The 23,000-nt window shown below is 38.4% G+C and overlaps 2 protein-coding genes across 3 annotated transcripts; both read right to left on the reverse strand.

Annotated features, from left to right (window-relative positions):
* Positions 1-989: 989 nt before the first annotated feature.
* LOC306888160 (uncharacterized protein C19orf47 homolog) lies at positions 990-13,317 on the reverse strand. The gene is made up of 8 exons (XM_079446323.1): positions 13,261-13,317; positions 11,900-11,987; positions 10,845-10,959; positions 7,114-7,195; positions 6,932-7,045; positions 6,288-6,431; positions 6,065-6,141; positions 990-3,069 (listed from the first exon to the last, which is right to left on the reverse strand). Exons 1-8 carry the CDS (start codon positions 13,277-13,279, stop codon positions 2,530-2,532), a joined length of 1,179 nt encoding a protein of 392 aa, XP_079302449.1. The 5' UTR covers positions 13,280-13,317; the 3' UTR covers positions 990-2,529.
* Positions 13,318-17,427: 4,110 nt separating this feature from the next.
* Positions 17,428-22,193, reverse strand: LOC306888159 (protein FosB-like; the record flags this gene model as incomplete). Of its 2 annotated transcripts, XM_079446322.1 has the most annotated exons (6): positions 17,428-17,978; positions 18,879-19,250; positions 19,684-19,791; positions 19,877-20,209; positions 21,607-21,794; positions 21,929-22,193. In XM_079446322.1, the coding sequence occupies 6 exons, from the start codon at positions 21,990-21,992 to the stop codon at positions 17,925-17,927; spliced, it is 1,119 nt and encodes a 372-aa protein (XP_079302448.1). The 2 variants fall into 2 exon arrangements, with proteins under 2 accessions (XP_079302448.1, XP_079302447.1); XM_079446321.1 differs by lacking the exon at positions 17,428-17,978 and having other exon boundaries at positions 18,648-19,250; positions 21,929-21,992.
* Positions 22,194-23,000: the final 807 nt, after the last annotated feature.

Here is a 23,000-nt window from a genome sequence, read left to right on the forward strand (position 1 = left end):
CTGTAGCGAATGGGTGCCGTCAGAATGAGTATCAAAACAGCTAATAAAAACATCACAAAAACCCACACAACACAAATCCATTCAAATTTGTAAAGATTTCTGCAAATGATCATTTTTGGGGTGAAATGTTCACTCAAGTCTGCTGAATCTGAAGAGATTATATACAAATTTGTATAAGGCTGACCAGGCAAGTTTGTTAGGATAAAGATCATTAATAAAATGCAAGAGATAACATTATCCAGAAGTGTTTAACAAGCTACTATTACTTTGTTTGCTTTCATGTATTAAGTTAATAGGGACATAAAAACACAAATAAATCTTTTTGGTGTTATAAATTGAAATGCAGATACATGCTGTATCTAGGCTAAATTAATAACACAGCCTAATAGAAAAAACAGAGTCAGCATGAAGAGGCAAATGTTGAACAGTGAAGAACTGCTGAGATCCCGTTACAAATCGCTCAGTGTACTGCAACACTGGAGACATAAGGGCTCATGTAGTCCTCACCATCTGCGTCATTTACTAGAGCATGCATTAAACGCAACTCAGTGCAATGTTTCTTTGCTAGCACATCAGTTTCGAATAAGAATTAAAAATAATTTAATTATCTCCGTAGAGTGACCTTTATCAAACTAATTATGCAGTAAAAGTCTCAAATGTAAGAATGCAGGATATTAATGCTGGTTCATACAAATGATTGCAGACCTTCATTCGTCAACTTACTTGTGTTCTGCTACACAACCCCATAAATGGAAATAGGGCCATCTCTTTCTGCCTAACCACTTTAAACTTATGTAGAGAGAGGAGCGCAGATTAATTTGCATTTTTCAATGCAAAACTCATAGGGATGTAATTATAATAAACGTGATAAAACACAACTAGAATATGCTCTAAACCCCAGTTACGTTATGTTAACAATGCACCTCATATAAAATTGTATAAAGTTAATAAAAAAAAAACAATTCAAGATTTTTCTGTTTTATCTTTTTATATTCAATCCATTCCCAAGACAAATAATCTTCATCAATATTTTATAAACTTACCCAGTTAAAATGTTTCATCTCTCTTAATATTCCTTAAACATAATGCAATGCAATTCTGCATTTGAGATGCTTAAAATTATAATATTTATAAAAAAACAGAGGAAATATGACAAAACAAAGCGTAGGTGAATTCCTATTACAACGGCATGATTAGTGGTTACTGTAAGTGAACAGTACAAAGGGGTGAAAACTTATACAATACACAAGGGTCCACCTCCAAGTGAGTTGCTTGGCAACAGCATGCTATCACCAATGTTATATTTGCTCTGCTTGTCCAAGTAACCCTTAACACAAATTTCCATAGGATGGCATTTTAAAAGTGGAAATTTGAGAGCAGAGACTCTAACACGGATTGTGATTGCAATTTTTTCTGTCTTTAAGCAAGGTTACAGTTCACAAAGAGCCTGTCACACAACACTTTTCAATTTCATTCGTATGCATGTGAACACGGGAGATGGAAAACGCAAGCTCACACGAAACATATTTGCATTTTTGGGCATTTCAAAGTCCAATTTTTTGGTGAACTGCGAATTCCTAAAAGCTGCAAGTTTGCAGGAAAGGGGAGTAGATTGTAGGTTCTCTCATTTTGGATTTATTATTTGTCATATGTTAAATGTTTTTATTTTTTTAAGTCTAGTGTGACCGCAGGTTAAGGCGCATTAATGGAAATGCTCATGTGTGCAATTTTAAGCCAACAAAAGGTTTTTCTTTATTATAAAAATCCTGTGAAGTGGATAGTTCACTCAAAAACTGAAGAGATTCTCCATTTAATCCTCTTGTCCAAAACTGTATGATTATTTTCTTCTGCAGAACACAAATGATAGTTTGAAGAATTTTGATAACCAAATCATTTTGGTGCCCATTGACATCCATTTATCAAAAAACAATTCCACAGAAGAAAGAAAATCATAAATTTTCGCAATGACATGAGAGTGAGTATATGATATATATAAATTTTTTATTCACTATCCCTTTAAAAACTAGGAGGTAAGAACATGAGCTTACTTCATGGAGGAATCAGCAAGCTGAGGTGTTTGTGGTAAACAGCACATGCTTTTACTTAAGTCTCTTAGCTACGGTAGTGAAAAAAAAAAAAACTTGACATTTTGAGCATTTGATGCTAGGCGCCATGCATTATAAAATCTTTATAACAAACCCCCCCTTTTATCTGGAAAAAATGTTTCACTCAAAGGGGCGCAGGAGAGCAGCTATAAAAGTAGGATGGGGGGATAGAGCATGATTCCTATAACTAAACACAAGGACAACATGTATGTCCACACTGACATTTAACAGACATTGCAGCTGTCAATTTTTTCCCCTAGTATCATCAATTCATAACACTCCATGAGGTACAGCATATCGACTTCCCAATCCATCAAGGGTGGTCCTAGAGTTTCTCCACTCACACAAATAGAAATTCAGGTGGGTTTTAAGTTATACAAGGGGCAAACTAGATAAAAAGGGGTGCCTTTCAGTTTTTTGGGTATTAGGTTTTCCGGGCGCCCAGTCTCTTGAACACACTGACTGCCCCAGCATCCATCTGAGCCCCGTGAGTGTCACCTGTGCTACTACTGACCTTAGGGCTGGCCAGAGCAAAGCTGCCCTGGGCTTTGCTTCTGCTACTCGTAACGCGACTGTCCTGGGTGTCTGCGGGCTGACTGACTAGAGGGGTTGAGGAGGTAGGGTTGACTGACGGGGCCTTGCCCAGTCTCTGCAGTACACCCAGTTTGGGTGTCCCCTCCTGGCTGGAGGAGGTGGTAGAGGAGGAGATTGGTGGTGTGCCTTCAGATAAGGGGAGTTTGTACTTTACGCCTAGTCGACGCAGAGTGAAGGGTTTAGATTTGGCGGTTACAGTCTCTTTTTTAGAAGTGGGTGAGGGTCGTTTGAGGATGCCAGCATATTGCAGCACTGAGCCCTCACCATCGCTGTCATTGTCCTCCAAAGTGTCTGCAACACCATCTGTCTTTCCTCCACTCTCTTCATCTTCCTCTGCTTCACCTAGTCGGCTAAACACACCTGTTGGCTGCTAAATGAAAGAGAGATAGAAAGACATTGTGAAAAATAGCAACACTTTACAATATATTAACATCAATAAATGCATTAGGAATCATGAACAAAAATTGCTTTTAAAGCATTCATTCATTTTGATTCTATATTAATTTCTATGTATACTATTACATTTATAACATTTCAAGTTGCAAAAATCAACAATAGTTAATACATTATTAACAAACAAGAATTTCAAAAATGAAAATTTCCTCATGATTTACTCAAACTCAAGCCATCCTAGGTGCATATGACTTTATTCTTTCTGACGAATACAATCAGTTATATTAAAACATTTCCTGGCTCTTCCAAGGTTTATAATGTCAGGGGGTGGGTGTTATCTTTCAATACTCCAAAAGAACTTATGCTATGACGATGTCCTACATCATCTGCCCAGAACGGCTTGCGCGTACAACAGTTAGCACAAGCTAGAGATTACCGTTTATACCCCGGTTTCACAGACAAGGCTTAAAACTAGTCCCAGACTAAAGTGTAAGTCTAAACTGTTTTAACTGAAAGAAACTTGCACTGCCTAATCTTAAAATATACGAGTGTCTTAAATTTCCTAATTGAACAATGACCTAATCCTGGTTTAGTCTAAACCAAGTGTCGGCAAGTAAGTTTGGCATCGGGCCAAAAAAAATTTAAAATTTCGCCACTACATGGAGGGCCAGAACATCGTCAAAGGATAATTTAAGAAATTAATTGATGAAAAATGCAACTAGAATTGCCTGTGACATACTGCTACAGTGTGAGCTGTTACTCTGTGCTAAATCCTGCAGTACCACAGTCATTGACAAAAAGCCAAATTTGTGTGGCGGTGACAGGCAGAGTAGGCTATCTGAGCGGAGTGGAGCGTCAACAATTTCCCCTCCGCACTCTGAGCATTTAATAATCACTCCGCACACACTGATATCAGAAACACCGCTCAGCCAGCATCTAAAGTATTTCAGTATGTTTGAAATATCACAGTTCTGTTCATAACGTATATTAAAAACTAAAATAAGAGAGTTTCAACGTGGCTTATTAGAACACTTTTTTCCAACCACATGACAAGCTAATAACATGGTTGTCAGCATTAAAAGGTATAATTGCTGCTTTTTGCAGTGCAAATTCTTTTTTGTGATGAAAATAACAGTACGTTTTCGTCAGTAATTTTACCCACGGATCGATGCATTTCTTACAGATTTCTGCTCATTCGAAATTGGATACAGATGAAGTAGCACTGTAAGATTCCATTTTTTAATGCATTAGAGAGAGCGATTGCGTGTGAATAAGTGTTGTAGTAGTTGTTTAAATCATGCTTTCAGCTGAAAATATTCAGTATTTAGAAGGAACAAACTAATTCCTTGAGAACTATTATAACTTCCCGCTCATGTCCAATGCCGTCATTCACATTCTTTCTGATTTAAGTGATCCTTCTCTATCAAGCTAGCTAAATAGGTTTAACTTCTGAATTCTTGCTAAATACGCAGTTATATTACGGGTCGTTGCAGTGGCGTAGTAAGTCACCCCCAGGCCCATATGCAAAAAATTTGTACGGGCCCCCCAAATGATATGGGCTCCAACTCGCATAACTAGTTGATTTTTTTTGACGTAAATACCGTTACGTGACTATTCACAAGCTGTTTTAATTACGGTATAAATGCTTGGAAATAATATTTAACGTTTTCACGTCCATAACTACATTTGCCTCAGTACAAGCTGCATGTGAATCAATGACATTTTCTTCTTTAATATTTGCATAACGAAATAAACATGAATAAATATTTGAGGAATAAAAAATTTGAACAATTTCTACAAACGAATGTCTCATGAAAATCGATCAATTTTAATTTTAATTTCATTGTTAATTTTTTTTTTATTTTCACATTAATTTCACGCAATATAATATGGTTTAATTATCGTAATTTTGACTTTATTAAATTAATATGCCGTTAATCTTATCGAGTTAGTTTTCAGTGTGACACTAAAATGCCGCTGTAGGGTATTTGTACAGCATGCAAACACAACCTTGGCACAGCGGCCCAAAAAACTATTTAAAAAAATAATAAAATAGTATTAAGTTTGACAATCCTGACGGCGTATTTTAATTTTACTCCTAAGAAAAAAAAATACAAGTGATCTTGCTAGCGCCTCCATGTCCTTCAAAGTGCGCTTCAGCTTCCACTTTTAGCACAAACGATTTTATATTTATCACACATTTATTTTACATTTTTTTATTTATATTGTTTTTTTATGTCTCAAATAGTGTTTATTTGAGAAGCCTAAACTGATCAAACATATGCTCAACTTGAACTTAAACATAAAATGTTCCAATCATTTTTCTAAATTAACTTAAACGAAACGAAAAACCACTTTGCCATTAAGAACCAAAACTGATCTGGTCGCGGGCCAGATTTGGCCCGTGGGCTGCGTGTTGCTGACCACTGGTCTAAACACCGGGCCATTACGTTTTAAATATGGATATTCTTCTTACAAAAATGCATTGATTCACTACAGGAGGCCTTTATTCGCCTCCCCGGAGCTGTGTGAGGCACCTTTTAGTATGGATGGATGCGCTTTATTGGACTTCTTTTGGACTGCTGAAAAATAACACCAACTGCCATTATAAAGCATGGAAGAGCCAAGACGTTTTTAAATATAACTCCAATTGTATTCGTCTGAAAGAAGGTCATATTCACCTAGGATGGCTTGAAGGGGAGTAATTCATGGGGTAATTTTCATTTTTGGGTGAACTATTCCTTTAACAATGAACTATAGCATATTTTGGAATTAACATTGACCTAGATTAATCAATGACCTAAAAATGGTTAATTGCTGGTTTATGATACTCAATGCACTAATTTGAATGTTACTGTAGTGTTACAGAGTCACTAAACTATAATGTGTGTAATAAAGAGAAAACAATTCTGTCTGGGTTTTTGTGGTCTTGTTTATCTGATGGACAAAATCAATAAAATACAATTTCTCACCTTGTCGGCTGAGGTGGTGTCTGTCTTAGACTCTGCCCCAAGTCTATCAAACACTGAAGTACGCTTTAAAACCTTAGCTGTGGCAAAGTAGGGAAGATTATAAGACCAATCTTATCTGTATCAATTTCAAATTATTAGTTAGGCGGTTCTAATTTCAACAGTTCAAATTACTGCAATATCATATTAGCTTGAAGACTCAACAAAATATACTATCTCAGGGCACCTTTCTTTCCCTGCTGTCCCAGGATGTGCCGAGTGCGAGCTGTTGTGCCTTTTGGCATGTTTATTATATATTTCCCCTCTATTTCTCTTGTGACTCGCCGGCGCTTCACTTTCAACCCATTTTCTTCTGCTGGCTTGCTGGGCACTGTGAGAGGAGGAAAAAGAGTTTTAAATCATCCCGTTCCATTTAAAGAAATAGTTAATCCAAACATGTATTCTACTGTTCAAACATTAAGGGTCAGTAAGGCTTTTTAGTTTTATTTTAGAATTTTTTAACTAAAAAAATCCTTTTACTTAGCAAGGATACACAAAATGTATGAAAAATTATTTCTGAAGGATCATGTGACACTGAAGACTGGGGTAATGATGCTGAAAATTCAGCTTTGCCATCACAGGAATGAAATACATTTAACAATATATTAGAATAGAAAACAGTTATTTTAAACAGAAATAATACTTCAATTTTACCATCTTTACTGTACTTTATTTAAAAAATATTACCAACCCCAAAATTTTAAATAATAGTGTATATGCTACATGCATACATTTTATAAGTAATAAGTGCCCTGGGCAATCAATGACTAGCATCTGCATTCAGTAAAAAAATGACGTAACATCACTACTTGTTAACCTAATCAGATGTACCTGTTTTGGCACTGGCGTTGGAGACCGTTACTGAAATTTGGTTGTCAGGGCGCCGAGCAGGCGTGCTTGGTGGGGAGTCCCGGCTCAGAGCATTGGCAATCATGCGTGTGGCAGCTGTCAGGGGAACATGAACATTATACAAACACATATATGCAAAACAACTTAATACTTAGGATACTTACGAGTGTTAGCAGTACGTCTCAGTTCAGCCTGTACACTAGTCTGTCCAGACGAAATGGCCTCGGTTGTCGTTTTACACATATCCTGCATTAAGAAGATAAAAGATCATTATTTCACATTTAGAATAATGAAGCATGCCAATGCAAGGGTATGCATGAAAAACAAGAAAACCTTTAGTGATCAACAAATGCTGAACGTATTGATCGTGAGAAATTCCAACAATAAAAGTGTCCAATAATCAACAGCTAAAGCGTTAGCTCACCCAAAAATGATTTAATTAATTCTGTCATTAATCAATCACCCTCATGTCGTTCCAATCCCGTAAAACCTTCGTTCATCTTTGGAACACAAATTAAGATATTTAATTTTAAGATATTTAAGTCCGAGAGCTTTCTGACCCTCCATAGACAACAATGCATCTGAAATGTTCCCAGAGCCAGAAAAGTAGTAAGGACATTGTTAAAATAGTCCATGCGACATCAGTGGTTCAAACGCAATATTACAAATACTTTTTGTGCACAAAGAAAACAAAAATAACAACTTTATTCAACAATTCTTCTTGTCCAAATCTCGTATTCTGCCATTATCGAGAGTAACGCAACGCATACGCATGCTTTCCTGTGTGTAAACAAGGCGCATCATGTGTTTTCTACTTCAGCAGCATCACACGCATACGTTGTTTATGTGCAGAGATACTCTTGATAATGGTGGAAGACATGATTTGGAGGAGAAAAATTGTTGAATAAAGTCTTTACTTTTGTTTTCTTTGCACACAAAGTATTCTCGTATCTTGGTAAAATTATGGTTCAACCACTGATGTCATAAGGACTGTTTTACCAATGTCCTTACAAAGTTTCTGGGCCTGGGAACATTTCAGTTGCATAGGATCAGAAAGCTCTCATTTTTCATTTAATCAAAAATAATCTCAATTTGTGTTGAGAAGTTGAATGAAGATGAACGACATGTCAGAACGACATGAGGGTGAGTAATTGATGACAATTTTCATTTTTGGGTGAACTATCCCTTTAAAACAATCTACAAACATGTAAATTGCATAGAAAATAAAAAATGTTGAATTCTAAAATAAATTATAAAATCGTGTTTATTCCAATTATATATATACATACTTACATATATATACACACACACATATACATATATATATATATATATATATATATATATATATATATATATATATATATATATATATATATATATATATATATATATATACATACACACAATGTATGTATATACACATATATATCAAAACTTAATTTAAAAACTTCATTTAATTTTTGATTAATATGCATTGCTAAGAACTTAATTTGGACAAGTTTAAAGGCGATGTCCTCAATTATATATTATATACAGTGGGGAAAAAATTATTTGATCCTCTGCTGATTTTGTACATTTGCCCACTGACAAAGAAATTATCAGCCTATAATTTTAATGGTAGGTTTATTTGAACAGTGAGAGACAGAACAACAAAAAATTCAGAAAAACATTTTTTAAAAAAAGTTATAAATTGATTTGCATTTTAATGAGTCAAATAAGTATTTAATCCCTTCGCAAAACATGACTTAGTGCTTGGTGGCAAAACCCTTGTTGGCAGTCACAGAGGTCAGATGTTTCTTGTAGTTGGCCACCAGGTTTGCACACATCTCAGGAGGGATTTTGTCCCACTCCTCTTTGCAGATCCTCTCCAAGTCATTAAGGTTTCAAGGCTGACATTTGGAAACTCGAACCTTCAGCTCCCTCTACAGATTTTCTATGGGATTAAGGTCTGGAGACTGGCTAGGCCACTCCAGGACCTTAACGTGCTTCTTCTTGGGCCACTCCTTTGTTGCCTTGGCCGTGTGTTTTGGGTTATTGGCATGCTGGAATACCCATCCACGACCCATTTTCAATGCCCTGGCTGGCTTCAATGCCCTGGCGGTATATGGCCCCATCCATCGTCCCTTTGATGCGGTGCAGTTGTCCTGTCCCCTTAGCAGAAAAACACCCCCAAAGCATGTTTCCACCTCCATGTTTGACGGTAGGGATGGTGTTCTTGGGGTCATAAGCAGCATTCCTCCTCCTCCAAACACAGCGAAACCACAACACTTGCACCCAGTTCTCCTCTGAATCAGTGGCAAACTTCAGACGGGCCTGTACATGTGCTTTCTTGAGCAGGGGGACCTTGCGGGAGCTGCAGGATTTCAGTCCTTCACGGCGTAGTATGTTACCAATTGTTTTCTTGGTGACTATGGTCCCAGCTGCATTGAGATCACTGATAAGATCCTCCCTGTAGTTCTGGGCTGATTCCTCAACGTTCTCATGATCATTGAAACTCCACGAGGTGAGATCTTGCACGGAGCCCCAGACCGAGGGAGATTGATAGTTATTTTGTGTTTCTTCCATTTGCGAATAATCGTACCAACTGTTGTCACCTTCTCACCAAGCTGCTTGGCGACGGTCTTGTATCCCCTTCCAGCCTTGTGTAGGTCTACAATCTTGTCCCTGACATCTTTTGACAGCTCTTTGGTCTTGGCCATGGTGGAGAGTTTGGAATCTGATTGACATATCCCCAGTGAAGACCTCAACTTAAATGCAATAAAATTAAAACTAAAATATAATAAAATACCTAACTACATAATACTATTATTGTTATAAATTGCAACAATATAAAATAAAAATAAATACATTTATACATTTAAAATTTTTATTAAAACAATTATCTTCTGGACAGAGGAGAACTGGCCCCCCAACTGAGCCTGGTTTCTCCCAAGGTTTTTTTTTCTCAATTCTGTCACAGAGGGAGTTTTGGTTCCTTGCTGTCGCCTCTGGCTTGCTCAGTTGGGGACACTTAATTTCTAGTGATTATCGTCAATTTGATTTAGCAGATACTATTTAAACTAAACTGATCTAGACAATGACATCTCTGAACTCAATAATGAAATGCTGAACTTAACTGAAACCTTAACTGAAAATTGAGTGTTTAATCTTATTTTTATACATTACTGACACTCTATCCTCCAATTTGATACTGTTAAGTGCTTTGACACAATCTGTATTGTTAGAAGCGCTATATAAATAAAGGTGACTTCACTTGATTGATTGCTTCTGTGGACAGGTTGCCTTTTATACAGGTAACAAGCTGAGACTCCCTTTAAGAGTGCATCTAATCTCAGTTCCTTAACCTGTAAAAAAAAAAGACACCTGGGAGCCAGAAATCTTGCTGATTGATAGGGGATCAAATACTTATTTGAGTCATTAAAATGCAAATCAATTTATAACTTTAATGCGTTTTTCAGGATTTTTTTGTTGTTATTCTGTCTCTCACTGTTCAAATAAACCTACCATTAAAAATAAAGACTGATCATTTCTTTGTCAGTGGGCAAACGTACAAAATCAGCAGGGGATCAAATAAAAAAATCTCCACTGTATAATATTTAAATTTTTTTTGCACCCTCTGAATTTTGATTTTCAAATAGTTGTATATTGGTCAAATATTGTCCTATCCTAACAAACTATACATCAATAGAAAGCTTAATTATTCAGCTTTCAGATGATGTATAAATCTGAATATATATTTAAATTTTTTTTGGAAAACAACATTTAAATTAATCTGCCAACAATTTTTATCCAACACCAAATTTTAACAAATTGCTGTTTCACCAGAAGACATATTTCACTTTTGGCAGCATTTACATACCCAAATACTACAAAATATAACATTTACACTCACCTGTCTATACACATGCTTTGCATGTTTAAGAATGGCTATGATGTCCCCGATGACTGTAATTCCCAAGTCCATCATTATTTCCTTACTGAGGTCCATGAGCATGCTTTTCTGAATCCTGAAAACAGAAAAGTAGGCTTCTACAGCATCCAGTTGTGCAGTACAGGTGTAACATTTTGTTCAGAATGTTGTCTGTTCACATTTCAGAGAAGGCCAGATTTTGAATGTTCAAAATGGTGAGAAGATATCCAGCAAGTAAAACACACACAGGCAGACTGAGATCGATCCTGTACTGATCCAGATGAACCAGTGCATGTCTATTTAGACACGTTTACTACAGTGGCTACCTTTACAGGGACACCTTTTGCTTCAGTTGGAATGAAATTATTCTGATTGATGAATCTGAATGCAGCTTCTAAATAAATCGGACTGATGTGCATGTTTATGTCATAAGTCTCATATCAGATTTGGTCTTTTTACAGGCAGACAAATATACAGTTAGTTTCCCGCTGTTTGCACATAGCGTTCCCCTACCATTACGTCTTTACTTTTTTTTTTTTTTTTTAAAGAGCGGACTTCATATTTATATCGGGTCCTATTTAGGAGATGACGAGCACATGAAGCTTTGTGCTGTGCTGTTTATATTTATCAAGCCATAAAATTGCCCATTCCTGTGGCCAAAACAAGCCATCTGCGAATGAGAGAATTTTAGAATAACATGACAGTCATTAATGACACTTCATTCCACAAAAACAGCTTGTTCCACCTGTCATATGTCATTTTGACATTTCTACATCATTACACATGTGCAGTACTTTCCAGATCCAATTTTCAAATCCGATTATGTGTTAATCGCATGTCCTCTAGATCAGGTTTAGAAAAAGTCTACACAACCCATTTCCAGTCAGATCAAAACTTAATTCAGATCAAGCTCAATCAGATCGATTAAAGTATTTACATGAAGGATTTTTAGTCCAATTGAGCCATCAATCTGATTACTAACGGATTATTTGGTTGCATGTAAAATTAGCCATTGAAAGCCAATGATTTGTTTTTACCTGTTATCAACAAACGACACTGCGTAGTTGACAGCCAGTCCAGGAGGGATCCCAGCATCTTTGAAGAACTGGATCCATTCTGAGGTGGCTAAAATAATGAAAAAAGTGGTTATATGCATCCTGAAGAACCTTTTAAACCAAAGAGAAACGTGCACATTTTTGTCACAAAGTGACTGTAAAATTAAAGCTGTCAGCAATGTAACACTTATGGTCAAAGCCACCATTTTATCTGTTGATATAGAAACAATATTCTATTTTATTTAGCATCCGCAGACAAACTATTGTGAGCTGTCAGATGTTTGTGTTCCCTGTCTCAGAGGAAAGTGCAAATAAAATTAAGTGGTTTTGATAAAAAAAAAAATTAAAATAATAAACGGACTCAAAACATTGAATGTGAAAAAAATAAACTTTTAAAAATAGCAATTTTGATCAGTTTTTCATGGTAACACTAATAACAACTAACTACACAGATCTGGAATTTATTTTAATGTTTATGTATCTGACATTAATTGGATGACAGAGTGTGATTTTTTAATATGATCAGCGAAAAGCAACCACATACAGGTTAAAACTTTTAATCTACTCAAACGATTAATTCTAAGAGACAAACAAAAAAAGTGTTGCAGACCCAGCATGGAAAGGAGGTCAGCAGCATATGGGACATGCATGGCAAAGAGAAAACACATGGTCAGCCAGAGCAGCTGCCTGAGTGTTATTTTTAAAGCCATGAGTCTCGTGTTAGTAACTCAAGGCTGTTCACAAGATGAGCAAAACTATCTGAACGGATACAGTCAAAATACAGCTAAAATGGTTTGCTGTTCCAAGTTGATTTCAAACACTGATCAAGTTGGTCAGCAAACTGGCCTCACAGTTGAAAATTTGCAAAAATCCTTCTTAAATCAGCCAACAGACCTACTTGACCAGGCTGGAAGACTAGTTTAGTGCAGCAAACCAGTATAAAACAGTTCTTAGTTTACATATAACGTTACTTTCTGCCACAATCATTATAAGGGACTGCAATTTTAGCACGCATACCGCAAGACCACTTGAAATGACTTTTACTAATTTTGATACAATGCTAATTAATATTTACGCTAATATACTATATTTAAGCACGCCTGCGTGATATAAACAGCATATAAATAACAATGTTGTATCATAACGAGACAATAGTAATGCAGTGCGCGGCCTGTTTTCAATGAACCAAGCCGCTTCAGCTCTTCGTGAAGACCAAACCTAATCCTCCACAAGACATTCTCCTCTGAATTTCCCACCACAGATAGTTAAATGTTGATTTAAGCGTCTCTACGGACCTGTACAGTTACCATATTCCATACATTAGGGTCATTTCTTTTTCTTACCTGTTGTGACCGTCGCCATCTTCCCAGGGAAAAACCGACGCGTTGCGGAAATCTTGTGACGTAACATCCTCTCCGTCTTCGGAACAAATCGACTGACCCGAATGTTCCGAGAGAACTCTGGCTCCAAAACATGTCTTATTCAACGTTCTGCTGCTCCAAAGGGTCACTTTGTTTGTAATTACCGGCACCATAACAATTGAAAGTTCGTTATTAAACGGAATTTCCCATGCCAGCCTCAGTCACCTTTTATAATATGGAAAAGAGATGTAATATAAGTGAATGGTGACATTCTGCCTTTTCTTACGGCCTTAGAACAACATCAGGGTAAACAAATGATGACAGTATTGTCATTTTTGGATGAAAATACCTTTTAAGTTAAGGTCTGGCTGTTTGTGTTTCATGCTATTTCTATTTTATCCACTAGAGGACGGTAAAATCTCATTAATATCATCTCCTTGTTTTCAGATGCCACGGAACAAGCCCCCCCCCCCCCCCCCCCCCCCCCCCCCCCCCATAACTAATGTGTGTAAAATTGACATCAATAAATATGTGTAAAATACTATTTTTAACATATTGAACAGTTAGTTATTTATATGTATAAAATATGCATAATTTATTTATTTGAACTTTACCTTTCAATTGAGTTGGAAAGTCTACTACACTGAGAAAAAAAAAAATCAGTAGACAAACGGAAAACATCCAAGTAATTTTCTGCCAGGACATTATCCCTTAAGTATACAGGCAATTCAATCAACCCTAAAACAACACAATGCAATGCATAAATCCAAATACAAGTAAAACACCTCTGAATAATAAATGCAGAAAATTCCTTCATATTAACATAGTACATTGGGTCCTATTTTTACAGACTAAAGCATGTTTGGAAAAAGAACAACTAGAAAGTCTTTGTGAATATATTTATTTTGTAGACATTTCCTTTACAAGAAAAATTGGACGTCATACAAAGATATTAAGATAGGACAGTACACCAAGATTTCACAGTCTATGTAACAATATGAAATGTCCTTCTCCATTCATTAAAGGGCTAGAAATATAGCATAAAGTGAAATGATATGGAGAAAGGGTGAAAGAGAAAGAATGTAGAACGGCTGATTATATAATTCACAATTGTTGTTCAGTATGTATTAAATATGCTGTTCAATATGAGAACTTGGAGCAGTTATGGCGAGGACAGCACTCTAAAATCACGAGTGTCCTAAACCCATAACTTTAAAATCTCCCAGACACCTCTATCATTGGCACTCTTAATCAAGGAGGCTATACAAAGATGAACAGTATTGAAAAAGCACCATATCAGTTCTCAAATGCTATGTGATGATTCTTATTACACCTAACTTTCATTCCCTTCAAAAAAAAAGGCAAAAAACGCACGAGAAACAGGTCAGCCCTCTTTCTTTTGGACTTTTTTTAAACAAGTGGTTGTAATATGAGACTAATATTTGACTCTATACTGAAAGCAATCCGCATGTGCATTAGAAAGTGAAACAGTTCACTTGTCAAATGACACTCACTAAACCCGAGAAGTACTGACATTTTACATCCCCATAATGCATAACCATCCCGTCATTGAGGTCTGAGCAGAGTAAATCTTACACAAGGTAAACTGGAAAGACAAAACAAATGGTCTCAATTCTTCACTGTGACACTGTTGCACACGGAACGACTTTTATCATACAATTCAGTTGATTTGCTACATGGTTCTCCTAGAGCAGAGGTCGGCAAGTAAGTTTGGCATCGGGCCAAAAAACAACAAAACATTTCACCACTAGATGGAGGGCCAGAACATAGTCAAAGAATAATTTGATGAAAAATGCAACCAGAATTGCCTGTGACTGACTGTCACTACTGTAACTGGTAGTGAGCTGTTAATCTGTGTAAAATCCTGCGCTAGTGATTAACAAAAAGCCACATTTGTGTGGCGGTGTCCGATCAGTTAAAGGCCAGTTTGGGGGGGGGGGGGGGGGGGGGGGGGGGGGGGGGCTGATATGTTCTCAGAATTGCACTTGGAGCGAGTGAAAACCACGACTTTTAAAAAATCTGCTCCCAGCGCCATTCGAAATCACACCGCTCCACTCGCGCTCTGCTCCGTTCACATACTCTGACTGAGTAGCTGTTGCTGTCATGACAGATTTATTTCAGAACCAGGCGCTATCAAAATAATCTGGCTACGGGCGCGGGCCAGATATTATTGCTGGCGGGCCGCCTGTTGCCGACCACTGTTCTAGAGTATCTGAAATATTGCATTCCACTGTGTCAATTCAAAGCACTGTGAATTTGAAAATACCTAGGACGATCATAGCTAGAACATGACTGAGCAGCTCAATCTAAACCAGGAGTTTTTGCAAAGTGGAAGACCACAGAGTCACTGATACTGTATCATTTAACCAACATCTCCTTTTGCTATCATATCAGAGTCAGATACAGTAACAAAATGTTTTGGCATAGGAGTAACAAAAGCACCAACAGCTGAAAAATCAAAACAACATAAAACTGTTGTGACACACAATAACATCTTTTGAAGAAAAGTTGAATTGATATCAGTGTAATGGAGCTTGGAGCTGTTTGACAATGTGCTTTCGAATATCATATAACATCCCACTTTGTGAAATCACAGCTCTGACTTCATTACGTCACTGTTCGAGATGCCTTAATTCAGTTTTCATTGCCAAATGAGAACATCATTTCATCAAATGACCCTGTTGGAAAGAGCTCACGCAGTTATCTCCATTTCAGCTTAACTTTGATGCTCTGGGTCTAAATTCAACCAGCAAGACAATGGTGCACCTGTGTATATAAATGTAGCATGAAAAGGCATTTCGATTTAAACAACTGTACAAATATTATCATTTCCACCCCATAAAATACTCCACACAGCGAAGCCAAAGTCAATAGGAACAGTGGACCTCATCTGATTGTAAAATACTTCCCATCTGTGTATGACGTCGACACGCATAATGTTCTAATCATGTCTGTAATGTGCATTAATAAGGGCTGGTTGAAAGTTGTCCATCAAGCCCTGAATATCACACGCACACAGAAGCCAAAGGGCAGACAGCACACACTGGACATGATAAATCAATGCAACACCAGAAACACAGCTGAATATCAGATCTAGAATACATTGAGACACTCAATTCATATCTTCTTTTTGATTGATTTATTTATGCATTTATAGATATTTTGCGTCCAGTGTGTTTTGTCCACAGGGGTTGATGAACAAGGGCTGTGGAACCAACCTCATTGACAAATCAAGCACAGAACAAATCTGTGATACATATATAACACTATATGCACCACAGTTTCAATACAGTCATCATACATATTACACGTTTCGAATGAAAGGCAGTGACAATGCTTTTCATATTAAGGGAAAGGCGGGCTGTTATTGTTTATTATAATATACTTTTTGTTCTTTTAGAAAAATATCTGTGTTCAAACCAAAGCCAAGTGCATCAAGCTCTCCCTTCTGTCTTCATTGACAAAAATAACATTTTCTGAACATTCATACATTACATTACAATCATTGTATATATATATACACACTGAATATGTATATATATGCATACATATTTTATATATAGTTTTAGACATAAAAAAGGTTCATAGTGCACAACATGCCTTTTAAGTTGCCAACATGAGATAACTATGAAATAATAATAATAATAATAACGATAATAACAATATTCGTGATAACTGCAGTAAGACAACAGTAACAGATAGGAGGAGCAGCTAACAGCCCCACAAAATTCTTCCATTTGGCAGCAACGGCACAATCAAGAGCAAAAAAGTAAAAGCATCATGAAAAATCAGTAACTCAAAACATCAAAAACATTCACAGGAAAGTAAACGGTTCATATTCAAAAGCATCCCATCCTTTAGGTTGGCCACCGCTTTGCGTTCCTTCCATCCGTAGCCGGCACATGTGCTTTTTTTTTTTATTTTAACAACAGCAACAACAACAACAACCCCTTTAAAGAAAGAAATCAACTGGAGATGTAGTACTCTGCGGCTTCCATTCACAATCAAAGCCTAGAGCTGTGTGCTAAACCACATCCACAGCTCAAAGACTATGGCAAGGACTTTAAGAAGCACAGAGGACACTCATCCAAAACCAAGAGGTTGTCCTTTTTTTTCCTTTTTTTTTTTGGTTGCTCGTTATTATGCTCTTCAAACACAGAGTGTCGAGCCACTCTTGTATGTTATCATCAGGTAAGCCACTTTTGAGATCAGAGTTAATACTATCATTGAAACACAGAATGAAACAAACAAACAAACTCCTCTAACTTGCTCAAGGAAGGGGAAAGGGCGAACATGGTGCAAAAGCTCTCAGAGGACCAGCGGGAGATGACAGGTAGAGCATGGTCATGCAAATACTCTCACCATCTCATATCTCCACATTCCAAGGGCTCTCTAAAACTCCTCCGCTGGCCTTGCCAAAGTTTAGCCAGTGTGTCTCCGCTCATCCGAAAAGAAATCCTCAGTGCTGAAGAGAAATAAAGAGTCCCGTTCCTTTTGATGTGGTGGCATCCGAGATGGCATTTGATCTGCGTGCAATCTGTGGCTGATTTTTTTAAATGTCTGTGGTTCCACTGTGGGCTGGTCCGTGCGAAGGGAATTTGTGGTGTTGGGGTGTGGGCTGGCACTCACTCAAGGTTCCATGGGCTTTCAGGGTCCAACGGGCTCTCAGGGGCTGAAGACTTCAGAGAGAACCAGAGGTACATAGAGACAGGAGAGAGGAGAAACAGATGTGGAGATGGACAACGGAGGGAGAAAAAAAAAGAGAGAGATAGGTACTATAGCTAGAGAGTGTGTGGTCATGTCCTTTTGTCACAGGAAGAGGTGTGGATGAACTGGATGGAGAAAGAAAGCATAGCAAGGTAGCCCGAAACGCAAAACAAAACGAAACAAAACCCACAAAGCAGTTCTGTGCCCCCTTTTTTTTGCTTAGACAAATACACAGCAGGCACCTGGCGTGGATAGAGAGAGAAGGAGGGAGATGGTACACCAATGTAAGCCAGAGCGAGAAAAGATAAAAGCAAGGGGGAGTGCGCTGATGTGCTTTCATTGTTATGTCAAACGGATTTGAATGTCTATGACAATTTAAGTGTGTGTGTGTGATTGTGTGTGTGTGAGTGTGCATGGGCTACTGACTCATCTTGATATTATGCCTGAATTCATTGTGAATTAATATACACTTACATCATTTGATGAAGTCAGTCAGACGCTAACGCATCTGAGCCTCGAAAGGGTTCAAATCAAAAGGCTTTAATGTAAAAGATCAGTACAACGTCTGAGAGGTGTTTGCATTTGTGCGTGTGCGTGTGCTGCTGTCGACAGGCAAGCAGAGGCAGAGAGACGCAGAACTCTCAAAGTGCAAGAAGCGAGGGTGAGTTCAGGGAATCAGAGGACTGATCGCTGCTGCTGGTTCGCTGATTAGCGCTGGCCCCGCAGGCTCCCTCTGGGTAGGTGAACACAAATGAAGATGTGTATGAGGGGATATAGCTGCCGGCGTCAGGGTTACCGCCACCGTCGGCAACAAGGCACGGGCCGTCTGGCGCCGGCTGGCCCTGCCCATAGAAAGAACTAGAAAAGGCTACCTCCTGCATCATCCCTTGCTGCTGTTGTGCTGGGGCCGGCTGTGTCTGCGTAGGCTGTGAAACCGGGACGTGGTGGTGGTGGGATGAGTAGGCGGGCGGCAGGTAGAAAGTGTCCTCCTTCACAGTCAAACCCACCAAGGAGACAGAAGGCATCTGCGGGGACGTCTGCGGCAGAAGCTGTGGTAGCGGCTGCGGTAGCGGCTGCGGCAGCTGCTGCGGCAGCGGCAGCGGCGCAGGGGGCTGGTCCTGATAGGGAATTTTGCAGCTGGGTTGGTGGGCGACCAGGACGAACTCAAGGCGCTCCTTCTCCTTTTGCAGCTCAGATATTTCGGCCTCTAGCTCGGCCTTGTCCTCCTCCAAAATGTCTGTCTCCTTGGGTTGGAGAGACAAGAGGAGGACACAAGGGGACAGAGATTATATGAACACATGAAATGAGGACAAAAACAAGTGTTTCCTTTAATCATAGTAGTTCAGACACAGACAGAGCTACTTCAGAAATACACGTTGCTATAGTTTCAGATAGCGACAACAAAATAAACTTTTTTTCTTAATTGCCAAATTTTTTGCTTAGTTCTCACAATAAAATTAAGGTGGGTTTATGCCCTCTTTGTTCTAATTACAATGCAGCATAATGCATATGTGTGTGTTGGAATCATTTACAAGCTATCATTGTAAAAATGATTGTTATGAGCAGATTGGCATATTATAAATACGGTAATTATAATGCTTTTGCATTCATCTGTTATCATGGATGAAATATTGTGATGTAACAAGTGTAATTATATGTGAGTTCAGCATCGCTCACCGACTGTAACCTGTCTGTGAGCTCACGCCGTCGGTTCCTGCACTTAGCGGCGGCCAGTTTATTTCTCTCTCGTCTAACACGTCTTTTCTCCTCCTCCTCGGGGGTCAGCTGGGAACAGAACAAATTTAATTTTTAATTTATTTTTTAATCAAAATGTCAAATGATTAACCATGCCGTCATGGTCCTCACTCACCGATTCATCCCGTGCACGGCGACGGCTCCGAGACTGTCTCACTGGGCCAGGATTATCAGAGCTTGGTGGGGTGAAACCTCCACCAGACGAAAAGCTTGGGCCTGGCAGGTCATACGGATCCAAAGCAACAGGCTGCGTCATGGTGCTGGAGCCCATGCCACTTTGTCCTGGTGCCACGGAGGAGATGAGAGTGGGCTGCACCATCCACTGCAGATCCTGGCTGGTGGTGATGGCCGTCACTGTGGGCACAAATGAGCTGGGCATGTCCACCCCTGCCCCGGTGCCAGTTGACCCTCCACCCACCCCTACCCCGCCAGTGGCTGTTACACACTCCTGGAAACCAAAAACATAAACAGTATATAACTAAGGGTCCCACCAGCTTGCCGTAAACAAAAAAAATCCATTTTAGTTACAAAATTAACGTTGAGTGAAATAAAATAAAGTATAGAACAAAAAAAAGTCAAGGAAGCATTTCTCATTTTCCTTTAGTCTGAAGGGATAGTTTGCCCAAAAATAATGAATCTGTCATAATTTTCTCACCCTAAAGTTGTTCCAAACCTGTACGAGTTTCTTTTCTTCTGCTGAAATATGGAAGTCAATTCCAATATATGCAAGTCAATGAGGACCAGAAACTGATTCTTCAAAATATCTTCTTTTATATTCAGCAGAAGAAAGAAACTCATACAGGATTGGAACAGCATGAGGGAGAGTAAATGATGACAAAGCATTTTCACTTATTTGGTGAACTATCCCTTTAAATTGGAGTACTGAAAAAACTAAAATGAAATAAACAAAATACAAAACAAATTTACTAAAACTGCAAATAAAATTAAAATGACAACTGAAAATCTACAAATAAAATCTAATTCAAAATATTAACAAAGACTATAATGATATATCAATGATAGTAAAATACCACTTGCTGTAAAGCTGTATTTTCCTCCATGCAAAGATAACGGTCTAAAGATCAAGAAAAGTAAGGATAAATATGAAAAATACATGGATTCTTATCAGAGTTTTCTGTTTTTAAGCTGCTTAAAAATTCCAACAAATTACAAATGAGTGCTCAAATACAAGTACATAAACGTCGTGGATATTTTACTTTTTACCAATATATCTGTGAACAGCTTTTAAAACATATTTAGGAGGAAAATCTAAATTGGTACGTTTTCTTTTTTTAGAAAAAGAAAGCCCAGCGATGCCAGTGTGAGTTCTATGTTTCATTAATATTCATATAAAAGGCGCACGCAGCACGCCGTAGCCAATAAGCGGCCTCTAATAGCCCTTCCCGTCCCTGATCCTCCGCCCCCGTCACACCCCCGGTGTTCCCCTTAGCAACGCAACGTAACACTCCAAAATAGAACGCATTGACGTCACGCCGAAGTCGGAGAAGCGAGAGCAGCAGCGCTGAGCGCAGGGCGGAGCTTCGTGTGAGAACGTCGGAGAGTTCCACAGTTTTGTCATCTGTTTCGCGGCGTGCTGTAAAGTAAACCCTCCACGTTGCTACCGGCCTGATTCCGCGCGCATGCTGACATGTCAGTATTCTGTTGAATTCTGTTCCGACTTTTCACATCTAAACGCACTCGAACGAATTCAAATGCATTCCCTTAGCAACGTCGCTGCGCTTCTCTAACAAAAACGAGCAAATCTCGCAGCTGCCGTGCAGCTTAGCAAAACAGTTTGCACGGACAAACGCGATGTTGAAATGCGAATAAAATACTGTGACTTACTTGCGGCGCGCTGGTGGTGGGCGGACTCCCGAAGGATTCCACGGACGACAGGTACTGAGATTCAAGAGAAGGAGATGAGCTTCCACGGGAGCCGGTGTCGGGGTCTCCGGGGAACCCCTGAAACATCTCCCCGGTGGAGCCGAAAGAAACCGAAACACCTACTGTGCCCGGCGAGAATGGGATGTCACCTGTCACCCAACAGAAGTCACATTGAAGCGCATTTTCGCCAGGACATCAACTATTCGCTTGCGTTTAATGCACCATAAAAAAGAGAAAAGTAGATGCATTACATTTAAATGTGTATTATATTAAAGTCACCTACCGTAACAAGTTTTACTTGGAGTCTTCGTCAAGATGCCCTTAGTCTCTTTCCAAAACATTTGCATTAAGACATCAATCCAGTTCCCTGCTGGAGGAAACTTCTAAAATCCAATCTGTCCTTGAATAACACTTCCCAGGCTGTAGTACAATCCGTGAAATGCGTAAAATGTGCATTTATAAATCCATAAAATAATCCGGAATGTGTTTATTACAAACGGGAGTAGAAGGTGCTCGGTGTTTCGGCAGAAGCGCTTCGTCTTGTGAATGAAGCCTGAGAACGCATTGTAAAGTAGGGAGTCCTGGCTCCTCCTCTTACTGGTGTTCCGCTGACGTAGATGCCCATATATGGTCCAAAAGCACTGTTTTTGTTTTCGGTATCTAGGCAATATGACGTGTAAGGGATTCCCTCACCCACAGAAAGATACAGCTCGATGGCGGTCAAGAATAGGTACGTTTACTATTACTTCCACAAGATATTTTTAATTGTTACATGGTTTTCACGGACAATATTTAGAAACGACACGATTTGCAAACATTTTTACATTAAAAAAAAGCGTTTTGCTTAACTGTAGCCTTGTGTAATTTTTATGCCACTATCAGGTTCAAACAAACAATTTTCTCTAAAAATGTTCTCTTTTTTTATAATATAGAAGAGATTAAAACACCAGATTTGAATAACCATAAAGAATCTTGTTCAAATAAAGAAACACGGTACTGACTTAAATATATAGACTGCACAAAAATCATCATGTCTTATCATAATCCATTTAACTAGTCGGAATAATTTGCCATTTCTGCACGATTTTAGTCTATTTTCATTTTATAGTGCAATGAATGTTGCACTGTCTGCATGTTTTAACTTTGGAACAACTTTTACTTACAACTGAAAGGCAACACCACTTAAGTTTTTCATTTTAGTGGGTCTATAATGTATAAATATATATAATACATACAAATTACAGAGCAAGAGAAAACACGTGAGCAGTCGTAAAGCTAATGAAAGAAGTATATTTAGCTGAGGTAGCGGTTAAGCACAGGAGGGAAACCCGCTTTCAGCTGTTTTGACTCAACTG

The sequence above is a fragment of the Barbus barbus genome, assembly GCF_936440315.1.
Source record: "Barbus barbus genome assembly, chromosome: 22".
Classification (NCBI taxonomy): domain Eukaryota; kingdom Metazoa; phylum Chordata; class Actinopteri; order Cypriniformes; family Cyprinidae; genus Barbus; species Barbus barbus.